The following is a 13,751-nucleotide window of genomic DNA, read 5'->3' on the forward strand; positions in this document are numbered from 1 at the left end:
CTCCTCTGCATTAATATCAGGGATTTTGCTTCCTTGCATTCACTCACTCTCTCTAAAAACTCTGACAAAGAGAAGTCACAAATGGAGGAAAAAGGCAGTAAAATACTCTGTTGACATCTGACTCAACTTTAATGCCCCTCCTCTTTTAAGCCCCAGCTTTGGTATTGGCTCCCATCTTGGGCAAATCAAATGCAATGCAATGCCATGCCATGCCATGCCATGCCACTGTGTGTGTGATAGAGAGAGAGAGAAAGAGAGAGACAGAGGTGTTTTGCTATTTCTTATGCCACACTCATTTAATTTTGGTGCTTTCCTTTGACCACCTTTGTAATTGCATTATGAGGATTTTCACATAGGAACAACACATGGCAGGTGGCCATTGGGGGGGGGTTTGAGGGATTGAGATATTATTCCTTTCTTGATCCTTTTTGAGTTTTCTTCTTTTCCCCCACCCTCATTCCAATTCAAAAGGGGTGAAAAGACTATTGCCATGGGGGAGTTAAATTCTTGCTAGCTCTAGTCCCTTCATGCTGCCTCTTTTGCTAGGAAATATATATAAATATATATATACATATAGAGAGAGGGAAAGAGAGAGAGAGAGATGGGTTGTTGCCTCATTAAATATGTGAACAGAGGCATTCTTCTTTTGGGCACTTACTTGTGAAAGTTGATTCCTTGAGTTGAAAGGGAAAAGATAGAACCTAATTATCACAGATTAGGTAAAGTTGGGGGAGAATTGCATTTATATAGTGAAAAAAAGGTAGGGTGCAAATTCTAAATTGACCAAAATGCAGGTTCTGAAATGCAAACCTCCTAGTGTGGGCTACTATTAGTAATGAAACAAACATCTTTTGTGATTCCTACAATTATATTCCTGTGAAGTTAATGTAACGATTTATTTTCCTCGATAAATTAAAACATAAAAAAGCATGCCTGACGCCTTAAATTTGTGGACACAAAGGGGTGAAGAAGTAAGTGAAGATAGGCAGAGATTTAATTTATCCACTTAGTTAAGTCCTTAGAAACTTCTACTTCTTTTTACCCTCATGCTCTGTTCTCAATACTCTCTTTTGTTTACTGATGAGATCAGGCTGGGAGAATATTATGTAGCTCTCTCTCTCTCTCTCTCTCTGTCTCTTTGGTTTCCCATGGTACTCTCTCCTCATTACTCCATTCCTACTTCGGATTCCGAGGCAATAATTAATCCACCCATTAAATGCCTAGAAATTAAACCCCTTCCTTCTTCCCAAGGACACCCCCTCCCTCCCTCTACATGCATGCCATTAACTAAGAGGAATGTGTCTTGACCTCAATATAAGTGCACATCTATATATCCCCTAGAGAGAGAACTATATATGTTAGTGATTCCATTTCATAAATAAATTAATGCCCATCTCTCTCTCTCTCTCTCTGTATAAATATATTCTCCTAAGAGAGAGAGAGAGAGAGAGAGAGGAAAAAAAAAGTGGAGTGGAAGTAAAGGGAATAGTGTTGGGTGTGGAAGAGTGGGACAGAGAAGACACAGTGAATGAATGAATGATGAAGTCATGATCATTAAATGATTTAGATGTCAAAAGGGAGGAGGAGGAGGAGGAGGAGGAGATGCTGCAGTTAAAATTATGACACACCACCCACTGCCTGCACGAGATATTTATTACATATTATTTATTTTCTTTCTGCTATTCTCTGTTACTTCGTCGTCGTCGACGACAAAGATGATAAAATTCGAAGAAATTCCTACAGTCGGGGTTGGAGACGATCGTCAGGCCTCCATCCGACCATGACTTGCATGGTTACGGTGGTGGCTTGAGAAGTGACCTGGCTGGGATGTCTTCCTTCCTTGGGCCCCACCAGGAATGTTTATATATCAAACATCTTATAGAGTAAGAGAGAGAGAGAGAGAAAGAGGGAGTCAAAGGAATGGTGCAGAATCCACGGAGCACTTCATTCTCCCAAATGTTCTTGAGACGTGATTCTATTGGCCACAAGCTGTCACGTATACGTAGTTTAAACAACCAAGATGATTAATTTTGTAGTAGTAGTAGTAGTAGTAGTAGTAGTAAATTCCAATACAAGCTTATTAGCTCTTTCGTATTCTTTGTATTAGTTTTTTAAACAGTGGTTAGATGTATAATTTTATGTGCATATGATTGATTAATGATCATAGGGGTTCGAGGCGGGTCATGTGACGACATCTATAGGTCACGTGCGTTCCGGGAATCTCGCTTCCTTGCCATCCATCCATCACATTCCTCTCCCGGATCACACGTTCGCAAATCCCAACGGTCTGACTCTCGCCATTGGGCTGCAACATCGTGTACACCCCCTCACCATTATTAATGTATGTTGTGCCTGCATGGGTCCACGTGGCGCCACCGGAATGGGTAATGTAAGGCTGTACAGAATTTGACATTGGCCCTCCCTCCCCCCCCCCCCCCCCCCCCCCCTCTTTTTTTTCTCCTTTGTTTTCCCATTACCACTAGGTTTACTTTTATCCCATCACTTGTTGAGATTCCATACAAATTGATAATCAATAGTTACTATGTCGTTAGATGTGCGCTAATGTATCGATTCGTGCTTGTTTAAATTTTATGATATTTATATATCGTATTTTACACATGACTGAAATCACACTTCGTCTAAACGTCTATTTTATCTGTTATATTTAGTTTTGTAAGTCACATGTGTTTAATACACTTACCATCTCTTCTCATCTATATATATCGGTGGTGGAAAGTTTATAACCAACAACAATTCATTAACTTTTATGGATTATAAATGCAACATGATACATAAATGAGAGAGGGAATAAAACAAGTCTCAAACTTAGTCTAATTAAGACGCCACTACATATTAAAAAAAAGTACGTATTAAAAGAAGTATCATTCCCGAGGGCACCAAAGAATAGCTTTAAAAAAAATAGCCGTAGGGGTTTCATAGGGATGGTCTTGAGAAATTTTGTGTTTTCATCACAATCTATCGGTTGAAGACACAAACCTGCGATACGTTTGAGGTTAGAACATTAGGGATCACTAACCTATAATGAAGAGAAGAAAGAACTGAATATAGGGCCCACCAAGAAAGGCCACAAAAGACAAGATATAAATAAATCTGTCACAAAATGCTCGATGAGGGTGGTAAAGCAACCAAATCCAATGGTCATTGCCTGCAACAGTGCACAAGAGACCCTGACGAGGAGAGGGAGAGCTCGAAGCAAACCAACCAGATCCGAACCTAGCCCAAGCCAAGCCAAATAGGTATCGACCAAACAGGAGTCACCAAATCCTAATGAACTAGTTAAAAAAAAAACCCAACTAGAGACTACCACCTAGCCCTAAACTCTAGCCAAAGCCAGGTCTTGACGAATCTCTAGCAAGGCTCCTACGGGCGAGGCCATGGTAGCGCCTCAGCCAGGCACCCATGAGCGAGGCTATGCTAGAGCTCCAATCAGGCACCCGCGGGCAAGGCAATGGGAAAGCTCATCGGTGATCAGTAGCAAAAAATCACTCACTTCCATGGAGTAGATTAGTCATTCAAAAGGGGACTATTCATCTAGTGCATTTGCAGCTCGACGATAATGGGGAGAACGGTACAATGGTCAGAGATAAGTCTCCTTCGATGCAAAGAACAGAGATATAGGGGGTGAAGGGGTAGAGGAAACTGATGAGGATAGGAATGGGGAGGAAGAGGGATAGCCGATAATATGAGAGCAAACAATGGAGGAGAAGAGTGTGAGAGGGAAAGAGAAGTAAAGAAACAAGCAGAGGAAGCTTTATCAGTAGAGAGGGAGAGAAAGAAAGAGGAAATAGGAGCCCATCGACTAGGGGAGGGAGGGAAAACTTTACCAAACCCTAGCAATAGCAGAGCTAGGACTGGCGCAGATGTGAGGATACTAGAATGTTGTTCTCATCTCTTCTTATATATGCTAAAATGAATTGTTGGACTATTCTTTGTGAGATGGTCAATTTGGCCATGAACACTAGTAATGGTTGTGTATCTCCATTAAGAAATAGGGCTCACTTGAAAAGCAATGTTGAATTAAACTTAGTAAAATTATTCCTTAGACGATCTAGAACTAGCTTATTGCAGTCCATCAACTTTATTACCACCCACTCTTTACCCTATATTATATACACTTAAATTGAAACTAAAGTTTTGTTCTTTTTTTCTCAATCAACCCTAGTTTGAGTTGCTAGGGGAGGGAAGGATTCTTCTCCCTTTTCTTTTTTTTTTGTCTAATTTCCCATTTTACTTTCTTCCTCTATCCTTGTTCTCAGCTCTCTTTCCTCTCTCTCCCTTTTTCTCTATTTTTGTACTTTCGCAGCATCTTCCTTCTCTGTCTTGCGGTCGCCATTGCCCTCGCTTTCCCTCTTCTCACTTACTCTTTCTCCATTATCCTCCTCACCCTCCTCGATGCCTATAATTTTTCAACCTCTTTTGCCCCCATGGAATTCTCTAACTTAGTCCTCCTCAACTGCGATGTTCCTCTCCACCCCCTTCATCTTCTCCCTATCCGTTCTCTCACCATTTTGCCTTCTCCATCGGATATCTACTCCTTTACCTCCAAGTCATATTAGATTTATCATTTGTCACTGTCGGCTACACCACCGCCTTCTCCACCTCCCCTCTGTTGCTACCAATCCGCGCATAATTGTCGACGTTGTTGTTGGCTCAATGCTACCATCATTGTAGCAGCTGCCGAGGCAATCTTCTTCTTCTCTATGTTGAATGTCATTTCATGGCAGGTCATCTTATGATAGTGAGCTTCAAGGATGATCTGATTCTTAGGGATTGTGATGGAGCCATTAAAATGCCCCAGTCTCATGGTGTGTGTTTGTGTTTTTTTTTTTTTTTTTTTTTCATTTTTGATGTTGATGTTTTACCGAGTTGTGGGATTTGTTTTAAGTATCTCTACTTTTCTAATGTGTACAAGGCTTACATTTATTTGGTTGAAATAAATAAAATTCTACTACGAGCGTGAGCTTTCTCTCAAAATTATAAAAACAAATATATAAATATATAAATTGAAACTACAGTAGATGTATAAAATGGAAGAGAGAGAGAGGGAGAGAGAGAGAAGGTGGAGGAGGCCCCTCTTGCCTTGAATTGAGTCTTTGATGCTTCTAATCACATAAATGCTCCCTGCATAGGGGTCGGGTGACAAAGGGGAGTTATGAGATGTTTTATTTAATTCTGGTAGTCTAACAAAGACTTGGAAATCCGAGCTACCATTGAGTAGTATCCAGCCTTTACTTCCCCTTGCAGGAGCTGTCTTTTTTTTTTTTTTTTGGATACATCTCATTAGAGCTTGTTTCTAGACTTGAGCAGTTGAGCTCTTCCTGCCTAGGGTTTTTGGAATTGGGACCTTAATTAGGGTTTAGCAGCTCTTCTTAACCCATTTCCTCAACTTAATTAATTTAAAAAGAAAAACTAAGTGTTGTTCCCAATAAGAAAGGTTTGATGTCTTGATGGAACCTTGGGGTGTGGAGATCTTGATCATGTAGATGGATAGAGTCAACTAGTGTGTGTGTGTGTGTAAAAAAGAGAAATATATATATATTAACATGTGGAGATGACACAATGATGCTACTACCCAAGGTTGTTGCAAGATTGGATGGAATATTTGGGAGGATGAAAAGGGAATTAGAAGTTAGAAGGATTGTAGTATATATATATATATATATATATATATATATATTAAGGCTTTATAATAGTGGTGTAGTTTATTAAAAAAAAAAAACCCACTATTCTAAGTACACATGTAAGCCAAACAACACCCTTTTGGTCAATGGAGCTAGCCCTTAGGCACCTGACAACCCTAGTTGTGACCTAAGGGTACAATCATCTTATTATTAATCTTTCTTCTTCTCTCTATATTTTTATGATTAGGGTTTGGATGAGTCAATGCACACCACAAGAAATGACATTTTCCCACAATCCCCAACTACCAATCTTATTTGGGGGTGTGCATTCTCAATTTCTATGTTGTAGATATATATATTCACTTCAAAGATGTGATGTGCAAAAAATAAGAAAAGCCCAAGATTTATGCTCTGGAAGTTAGAATAAAGGCAATAGATACCAAAAGTCGTTCACCGAATCCATGGAACATTTATAGAAGGCTATGCATGCACCATAGAAAAGTAAATGGGCAAAACAAAAAGGAAGAGGCATTGGCCCTTTCTAATATTGATGTACTATGCGACAAATATTTAATTAATTTTGTGTGTGCATAGTGTACTTTTTATTCTTATTTATAGTTTATTTTATATGTATCATACTTTAATAATCTTCGTCACATCCATAATGATGCCTTATTCATCAAGCACATTACTGGAAAAGAAAGAAAAGAGAAAGCTTAAGTTGTGAGCCAACTGTAGTCCAGAATCCGAATGGTGTGTGTGTGTGTGTGTGGGAGTTGAGTTCCCTCACAGTCACAGCAAGGTTTTAGTTCTCAAGACCTTCTATTCATTCTATGGACTCCATCTCTCTGAGTTTCTTTTTTACAACCCGACGTCTCCGGGCTGGAAGTCTGAAACCCCCCGTTTCTTTAGTATTTTGACCCTTTTGCTCTCTCTCTCTCTCTCTCTCTCTCTCTCTCTCTCCTATCTCTTCTCTCTTTCTCTCTTTTGGAGTGTCATTTTCTTACACATACTCTCTCTCTCCTCTCATCTCCTAATTCCATCTCTCTCTCTCTCTCCTTTCGAGTATACTAGCTAACAAAGGACAAACCAAGAAACTAATTAGCTTTCCTCTTATTAGTTTCTAGCTTCCTCTATTCTTCTTCTTCTTCTTCTTCTTCTTCTTCTTCCGGCCTCTTCTCTCCATCTCCACTTTACTCTTCTCCAGATCAATATACATATACTGAAGAGCATGCCAAGTTGAGAGCACCGGTCCGGCATCACTCTCAAAGCTCCAAGAGAAGAAAGAAAGAGAAAAGATGATACCTTCCATCGCTACTCAATTGCATAAGAGAAAAGAAGTGAAGATTGGAGGATAGAGGAAGTAGTAGTAGTAGTAGAAGAAGAAGAAGAAGAAGAAGAAGATCAAGTAATTAATGGAAGCCGCTTCCACGCCGTCGCCGTGTCCCGACCTCTCCCTCCACATCAGCCCTCCAAACATCACTCCTCCTTCGGTCTCCGCCGCCATCCCCGCCGCCGATCGTGACACCGAGCTCTCCCTCTCCCATCCGTGTCCCAACTCGCGGCAATTTAGATCACCATCGTCGACATCATCGTTGCCTCCTCCAAATCTGCCTCTCGATCACGGATTCGAATCGTCTTTATATCCTTCTTCTTCTTCGTCAGATGGATCGAGACCCATTAGAGGGATCCCAATTTACAATAACCCCCATATACCCTTTCTCCCCACCGACCCCAAAATGGGGTTCTACCATCACCACCACCACCACCTCTCTTCTTGCTCCCCAACTTGGTCTTCTTCAATTTGCTCCACTTCCTCCTCGTCTCCGATGGCGTCGACGAACAATTTGCACCAGGTTATGGGATCCCCGTACCCCCACCGGATGATCGCGGGCCCGACGAGGTTTAACGGGTTGTCATCGGATTCCTTTAAAGGATATCACCATCACCATTATGGCATTGGGTCGTTGGATGCTACTCAGAGCATGATGAGGTCCAGGTTCCTGGCGAAGATACCGGCGAAGCGGAGCATGCGGGCGCCGAGAATGCGGTGGACTAGTACTCTCCACGCCCGATTCGTCCACGCCGTTGAGCTCCTCGGCGGCCACGAGAGTATGCATCCCTACAAAAATCTCTCTTTTTTTTTCAAAAATAAAAAAAAATTCTACTCTTGTGTTATATGGTTTGGGGGTATTGATCAAGTTTGGATTTTATTTTATTTCTATTTATTAGGGGCTACTCCGAAATCAGTTCTTGAGCTCATGGATGTAAAGGATCTCACTCTAGCTCATGTCAAGAGTCATTTGCAGGTACTTATCCTTTTAATCCTTCTTCTTCTTCTTCTTTGCTTCTTCTTTGGGTGGTCATCTCTCTCTCTCTCTCTCTCTCTCTCTCTCTCTCTCTCGGCACAGTAGCCCGTGGATGCAGTGACTGAGTGAATGAATGAGTGAATGAATAGATGGGTCTGCTAAGAGACTGACAGAGAGAGAGAGAGAGAGAGAGAGAGAGAGAGAGAGAGAGAGAGAGATAGATAGATAGATAGAAGAATAGGGGAGAAAAAAGTAGTCATCATTAGACAATAATACAATTATGTCAAGAAACCAAAAACGAAGCATCAGACCCTCTTCTCTCCTTCCCTTTCTTTTCTTTTCTGGGAAGCCCCAGTTTACTCCACTTCTCTTTTCCTCTCCTTTCATCGCCCTTCTGTCTCTCTCTCTCTCTCTCTCTCTCTCTCTCTCTCTCTCTCTCTCTCTCTCTCTCTCTCTCTCTCTCTCTCTTGCTAGTCTTTAATTTCTCTTTTTTTTTCCCCTCTACTTTGCCTTTGCAGATGTATAGAACTGTGAAGACCACTGACAAGCCTGCAGCCTCCTCAGGTAATTCGTATTGCTTAAGCCTTCTATACGCCCCCTCATTAATAATTACTTCCTTTTCCTTTACATCAATGCACACTCATTATAACAAAGTTATATGTTTTATACTCCTGAATTGAAGGCCAATCAGATGGCTCCGGCGAAGAAGATTTCGCTTCCGGCGGCGCCGATCTAAACTTCCGACGGTTCATCGAGCAAAAAGGATCAGACGGATCAAACCCACAAAATGACATGGAATACTCGTCACCTACTTGTACCACCCCTTCCACAAGGTGGAGCAACTCTTCCAGGTATGCATGCCCATTGTCCACAGACTTTTCCTCTCTTTTCTTTTCATGTTATCTTTCGGCATTTGTGTACTTCAACCAGTGCTGCATGGGATTAGGCTTTGCTTAGAGGATTGACAAGAATATAGCATCTATATATGGTGCATTCTTGAAGCATAAAAAGAGGTCTCTCTCCCTGCATGTCAGCTTTTGCTTTTCTCTTCCCCCCCCTGTACATGTTTGTGCAGCAGCTCAAAGTAAAGACACATATAGTAAAGAGAGGAACTTGCTGGGTTAAAACTTTTTTTTTTTTTTTTGGGTTGAAAAAATAAGCATCTGAAAGAACACTTAACTTTATAATTAATTATATCTAGGTTTAGTGATCATTGTTAAGATTTATGTTTCTGCCTCTATTCATAGGCTAACTTAGGAGCTAATGTTTTCTGCCACATAAGACCAAAAAGTCCTCCCACTCACCTTGACTTGCGCAACCTTCTCCCTTTGGTGCTATTTGCATTATAATACTGTGATAAGCTGTATGGCTCTTGGGCTTTGCCTTGTCTTTATCCTCCTCTGATGCACTATTTTATTTATTTTTCATTTCAATGCATGGCTCTGATTCCAGGAATATGTTTTGACCTGACATTGCCCTAATACCTAGAAAATATGTTTTTGTCTCTATCCCCAACTTTATTCATCTTTGCTCTTACTTATTTGAGTCATTATTAGCATCATCCTTGCTGGGACTTCTTCTGTCCACTTCTATGCTCTTCTCTCTCATCCGAGTTCCAAGATACCCTATATCACTGGAAGGCCATCTTTGTTAAAAGAACTTGTAGTATTCTTTCTCCAGGATCATATGGATTCTCCTAGAACGTTTATTGAATTAAGCAGATTGCTAGTCACTAGTGGAAACTAAGAACTCAAGTTCATATGATTATATCTAATCTCTAGAGTTAAAATTTTGTGATTCTATAGCTTAATATGATGCAGTGCTACTTGTACTGTCTATGTCAATGCTTCAGGAATGGTAATAACTCAAAACGTAAAATCAACCCATATTACTGAAGCATATCCACATCCTGATATTCTAGACTCTCTCTCTCTCTCTCTCTCTCTCTCTCTCTCTCTCTCTCTCTCTCTCTCTCTCTCTCTCTCTATATATATATATATATATATATATATTAGAATGAAATAATTTATTTGATTACATCTTATTTACATTTATAAATACAAATCAGCAACGACCTTTTAATTCAAGTCAGCCTAATCAATGTTTACTAATTACTTAGTTGGGGAGAGAATGATCCAGTATGGAGCACAATGAAAATTATTGATCCACCCCAAAAATAGGAAGCACGGCTAGTGAGCTTAAGTTAGTGTAAAGTTTGCAGGTTCTTAAGCTAGTGAGCTTAAGTTAGTGTAAATTACTTAAGCTAGTAAGGTTAAGTAGGCATCAATCATCTTAAAAGAATTCTAAAACTCAACTTGCGAGTCATTTTTTTTATGGGTGTTGTCCTGAAGAGAAATAAATTTCCTGATATAATCATATAATACATCATATTACTTAGTTTCTTGAAGAAAGAGTTTCGTTCTGATCTTTGGTATATCTCAACTTTTAGTTGTATATGTTGAACCATATAGATCTTAGCATAGGATAATTTTTCTGCATGAATAGGAATATAGAGGATTGATGCAAGAAATTATCCATATTGGAATGCAAGTACTTTTAAACTTTCAATAAAACAAAAGGTGCATTTAAACTCCATTATTCTAGAGTAAATTAAGCAAATATGGTACAAGTGATGATATTTTTGTTAACTCATCAACGGCTCTAGAACCTAAGTTGTTAGATAATAGTAATTTTTATATTCTAATACTCTTCGAGAAATATCTTTTGTCTTAACAATTTAAGTTAGAAAAATAGTAGTTTCTATATTTATATTCTAAAATGTGTTGACCTAAGTGGATGTAGACAGCCTTGTTTTGTTCTTGCTAATTCATCGACTACTCTAAAAGTTTTTTATTTTTTATATTTAGTACTCACTCATTTTAGAGTTGACATTTTAATGGTTCCAAAAAGTGGACGGTTTAAATCGATAGAGTTTCTATATTTTAGATGACAAATAAGTTTAATAGGATTTATGTTTTATATTTAACACTCTCACTCATTTTTAGAGTCGATATTTTGATGGTTCCAAAAAGTTAATGATTTAAATGGATAGAGTTTCTGTATTTTAAATGACAAATGAGTTTAACATGATTTAAACTTAGGATCTATGTTTCGACAGCATGTTAACTCAACAACTAAGTATAAAAACTTAAACCGTTAGAGAACATTAATTTTTATATTTTAAATTTAACAATTCTTATTTCTCTAGAAATTATAATAGAAGGTCAGTATATTAAAGAAAGCCCTAGACCTAAATATTGGAGTGAAAGTCATGGATCTGGACATGGGAAAAAGAAGCCAACATCGAAGAAAATATAGCTTTTAAAATGACCATAAGACTCTTTAAGGAGTTTAGCATTTGCATTATAAAAAGTTGGGGGCAAATAGTAACTCCAAGAGGGCCAAATACTTCAAGTCACATAAATGATTTAACACTTTGGATTCAACTTTCTCCGCATTTTTTATATACATATATCTGAAAAGGTTTCACGTAGTCAATCGATCAATCATGACTCGAGGGCTTCATGCTACTAATACTTTATTTACTGAACATGGCATGGCATGGTATGTATGGGGCTTGGTCTTTCTTGGAACAAGTCTTTGTTGTTAAAATGCTTTATCTAGCTAGCTATAAAACATTGACTGGTTGTTCATGCAACTAAAAAATTTGTCAAAAATTTCAGCAGGGCTTCATGGATGCAAACAAACCAAAGTGACATGGATGGTCTCAGACCGGTGGGATTCTCATCTCAGTCTGAGGTACTAATAGCATCTCTCTCTCTCTCTCTCTCTCTCTCTCTCTAGTCTCTCTCTACTCTCGACTCTCTCATGCTTGTATATATATATATATATAATGATGTATTGGATATCTATGTATGAATAACGTGGAAACATACAATATCTTGTTAGCAGAACATGGAGCCTTGCAGATCTAATGGGTCGCAAGTATCCAATCCTGAGCTGAAGAGCCCAAGCTTGGAGTTCACATTAGGAAGACCAGACTGGCATTGTGGGGATCATGACTGATGCCTACTTGTAAAGCTAAATACACATGGCACTATTCCACTGGGAAGTAGTACCATTGTGGTTAGCTAAAGAAGGGGAGAAAGGAGAGAGCCCATGTCCTTGAAATATGAAGGATAAAGTGGAGCAATTAAGACTCTGCTGTAATGCAGCTGGGCATTCATCCATCTCTTTTGCTTTTCGTTTCTTTTCTTATCTCTTTTTTTTTTTCTCTCTTTCTTTCTTTCTTTCTTTTTTTTTTTTTTCCTTCTTTTTTCTCTTTCTGTGGTTTAACTTACAGTTTTTGGGAGTAGAGTGGCTAAAGCTGGAGTACTTCACTGTTGGAATCTACTATTATTTGCACATGAGAAGTTGGAAAGAAGGAAAAGGGAATGTGTTATGATGAAGAAATTTCATGTACCAATATTATCATTTTTTTCTTCTTCTTTGGCTTTCTTTCTTTCTTTCTTTCTTTTTTGGTTTCTTTTTATTTCTCATTGCACTCAATTTGGAGCATTCTTACATGTATATTGGACTGCCAAGTGCACTGAGTGTAGCAAATTCCTGAACTCACGACTGCAGATGACCACTTACAGGAATAATCGTAGCAAAAGAGTGACCCAATTACCAGTCCAGGATTCAAACTCCCCTTCTCAAAACAAAACAAAAAAAATCTGTCCAGTATTCAGAATAGTAGCATTAAAACCATTTACTCTCTCTCTCTCTCTCTCTCTTTTGCCAGACGCAACTGACGAGTAGAGAAAGAAGAAAACAAGAGACACCGAATCCGAGATGATAACGCAATCCATTGCTTTATGATTGGGTTACTTGTTTCCTTCTTTTCTTTCTCTAGACCAACTTCTCCTTTTTCTTTATATGATGCATAGCATAGGAAGAACCCTCAACTTATCTACGAGATAAGAAATGCTTCATAATAATATAATAGAAGTGCTCCTCTCGTAATCTAATATATCTATTTTTTTTTTCTTTTTCCTTTCTCTTTAAAGCAGACAAGGTGACAAAACTTATTGACAGAATTCAGTCCATCATTTTTAAACAATTAATCATCTATGGACTATGGAGGATCATAATAAATACTTTTTGGCGGGTCCACGAGATAGTCGTCGTTGGTACTTCTCCATGCTTCTTCCTAATTAAAATTTGTTTCTCTCTCTCGCACTCTTTTTTATGCATTCCTCTGACTTCATTTACTCATGTGGTCACTCGAGGCTGGGCAGTGTCTGACATACCCAAGCGAGGTAAGAACTAAGGACTGGATGGATCGCACGAGCCACCACCAATAAAAATAAAAATAAATAAATAAATAAATAAAACGAAAGATATTGATAGTAATAAATTATCATGCAATCTTTTTGCTAAGAATACATTAATATTTGGATGTATACCCATCAAAATCCAGAATTTTTGAGTGAATAAGTGTCTTTTTCTTTTTCTTCTTTTCACTATTAAATTTGATGAAAATTTAAATGGTTAGTTAACTTCGAAGGGTATCCATAATATAATACAAAATAAAAGAAACTAAGGGGGTAGTCGTATACTATTATTTTGAAAGAATTTAAAAGAGTATATACATACAAAAACAAAGTATTTGCACCATATAGTAAAAGTATGCTTCTCTTTGTTTGCTTGCAAACTGCAACTTTTCAAAATTAGATATCTATAGATGAAAGTTTTAATTTTCCTCTATGATGGAATAGTTATGAACAGTAGAAAGTAGGAAATATCTAAAAATTAATGACAACTCGTCAACCTCACACCAATCCTCCGACAATCTACA

At 38.5% G+C, this 13,751-nt stretch overlaps 1 protein-coding gene across 4 annotated transcripts; it reads left to right on the top strand.

Annotated features, from left to right (window-relative positions):
* Positions 1–6,394: 6,394 nt before the first annotated feature.
* On the top strand, positions 6,395–12,408 carry LOC140779702 (probable transcription factor RL9). 4 transcript variants are annotated; one of them, XM_073124928.1, is made up of 6 exons: positions 6,395–7,754; positions 7,875–7,951; positions 8,470–8,515; positions 8,634–8,802; positions 11,638–11,710; positions 11,861–12,408. In XM_073124928.1, the coding sequence occupies exons 1-6, from the start codon at positions 7,058–7,060 to the stop codon at positions 11,975–11,977; spliced, it is 1,179 nt and encodes a 392-aa protein (XP_072981029.1). In that variant the 5' UTR covers positions 6,395–7,057; the 3' UTR covers positions 11,978–12,408. The 4 variants fall into 4 exon arrangements, with proteins under 4 accessions (XP_072981029.1, XP_072981026.1, XP_072981030.1 ...); XM_073124925.1 differs by having other exon boundaries at positions 6,398–7,754; positions 11,635–11,710; XM_073124929.1 differs by having other exon boundaries at positions 6,399–7,754; positions 11,864–12,408.
* The last annotated feature ends 1,343 nt before the right edge of the window (positions 12,409–13,751 follow it).

Source organism: Typha angustifolia, chromosome 15 (genome assembly GCF_048772165.1).
Source record: "Typha angustifolia cultivar Huaian chromosome 15, ASM4877216v1, whole genome shotgun sequence".
Lineage (NCBI taxonomy): Eukaryota > Viridiplantae > Streptophyta > Magnoliopsida > Poales > Typhaceae > Typha > Typha angustifolia.

Excerpts from the sequence above, each read along its gene's own strand:
- LOC140779702 (XM_073124925.1), top strand. The coding sequence starts at position 7,058 with ATGGAAGCCGCTTCCACGCCGTCGCCGTGTCCCGACCTCTCCCTCCAC. Across the intron at positions 7,952-8,469 it reads ATGTCAAGAGTCATTTGCAG|ATGTATAGAACTGTGAAGAC; the intron begins GTACTTATCCTT and ends TTGCCTTTGCAG. Across the intron at positions 8,803-11,634 it reads AGGTGGAGCAACTCTTCCAG|CAGGGCTTCATGGATGCAAA; the intron begins GTATGCATGCCC and ends CAAAAATTTCAG.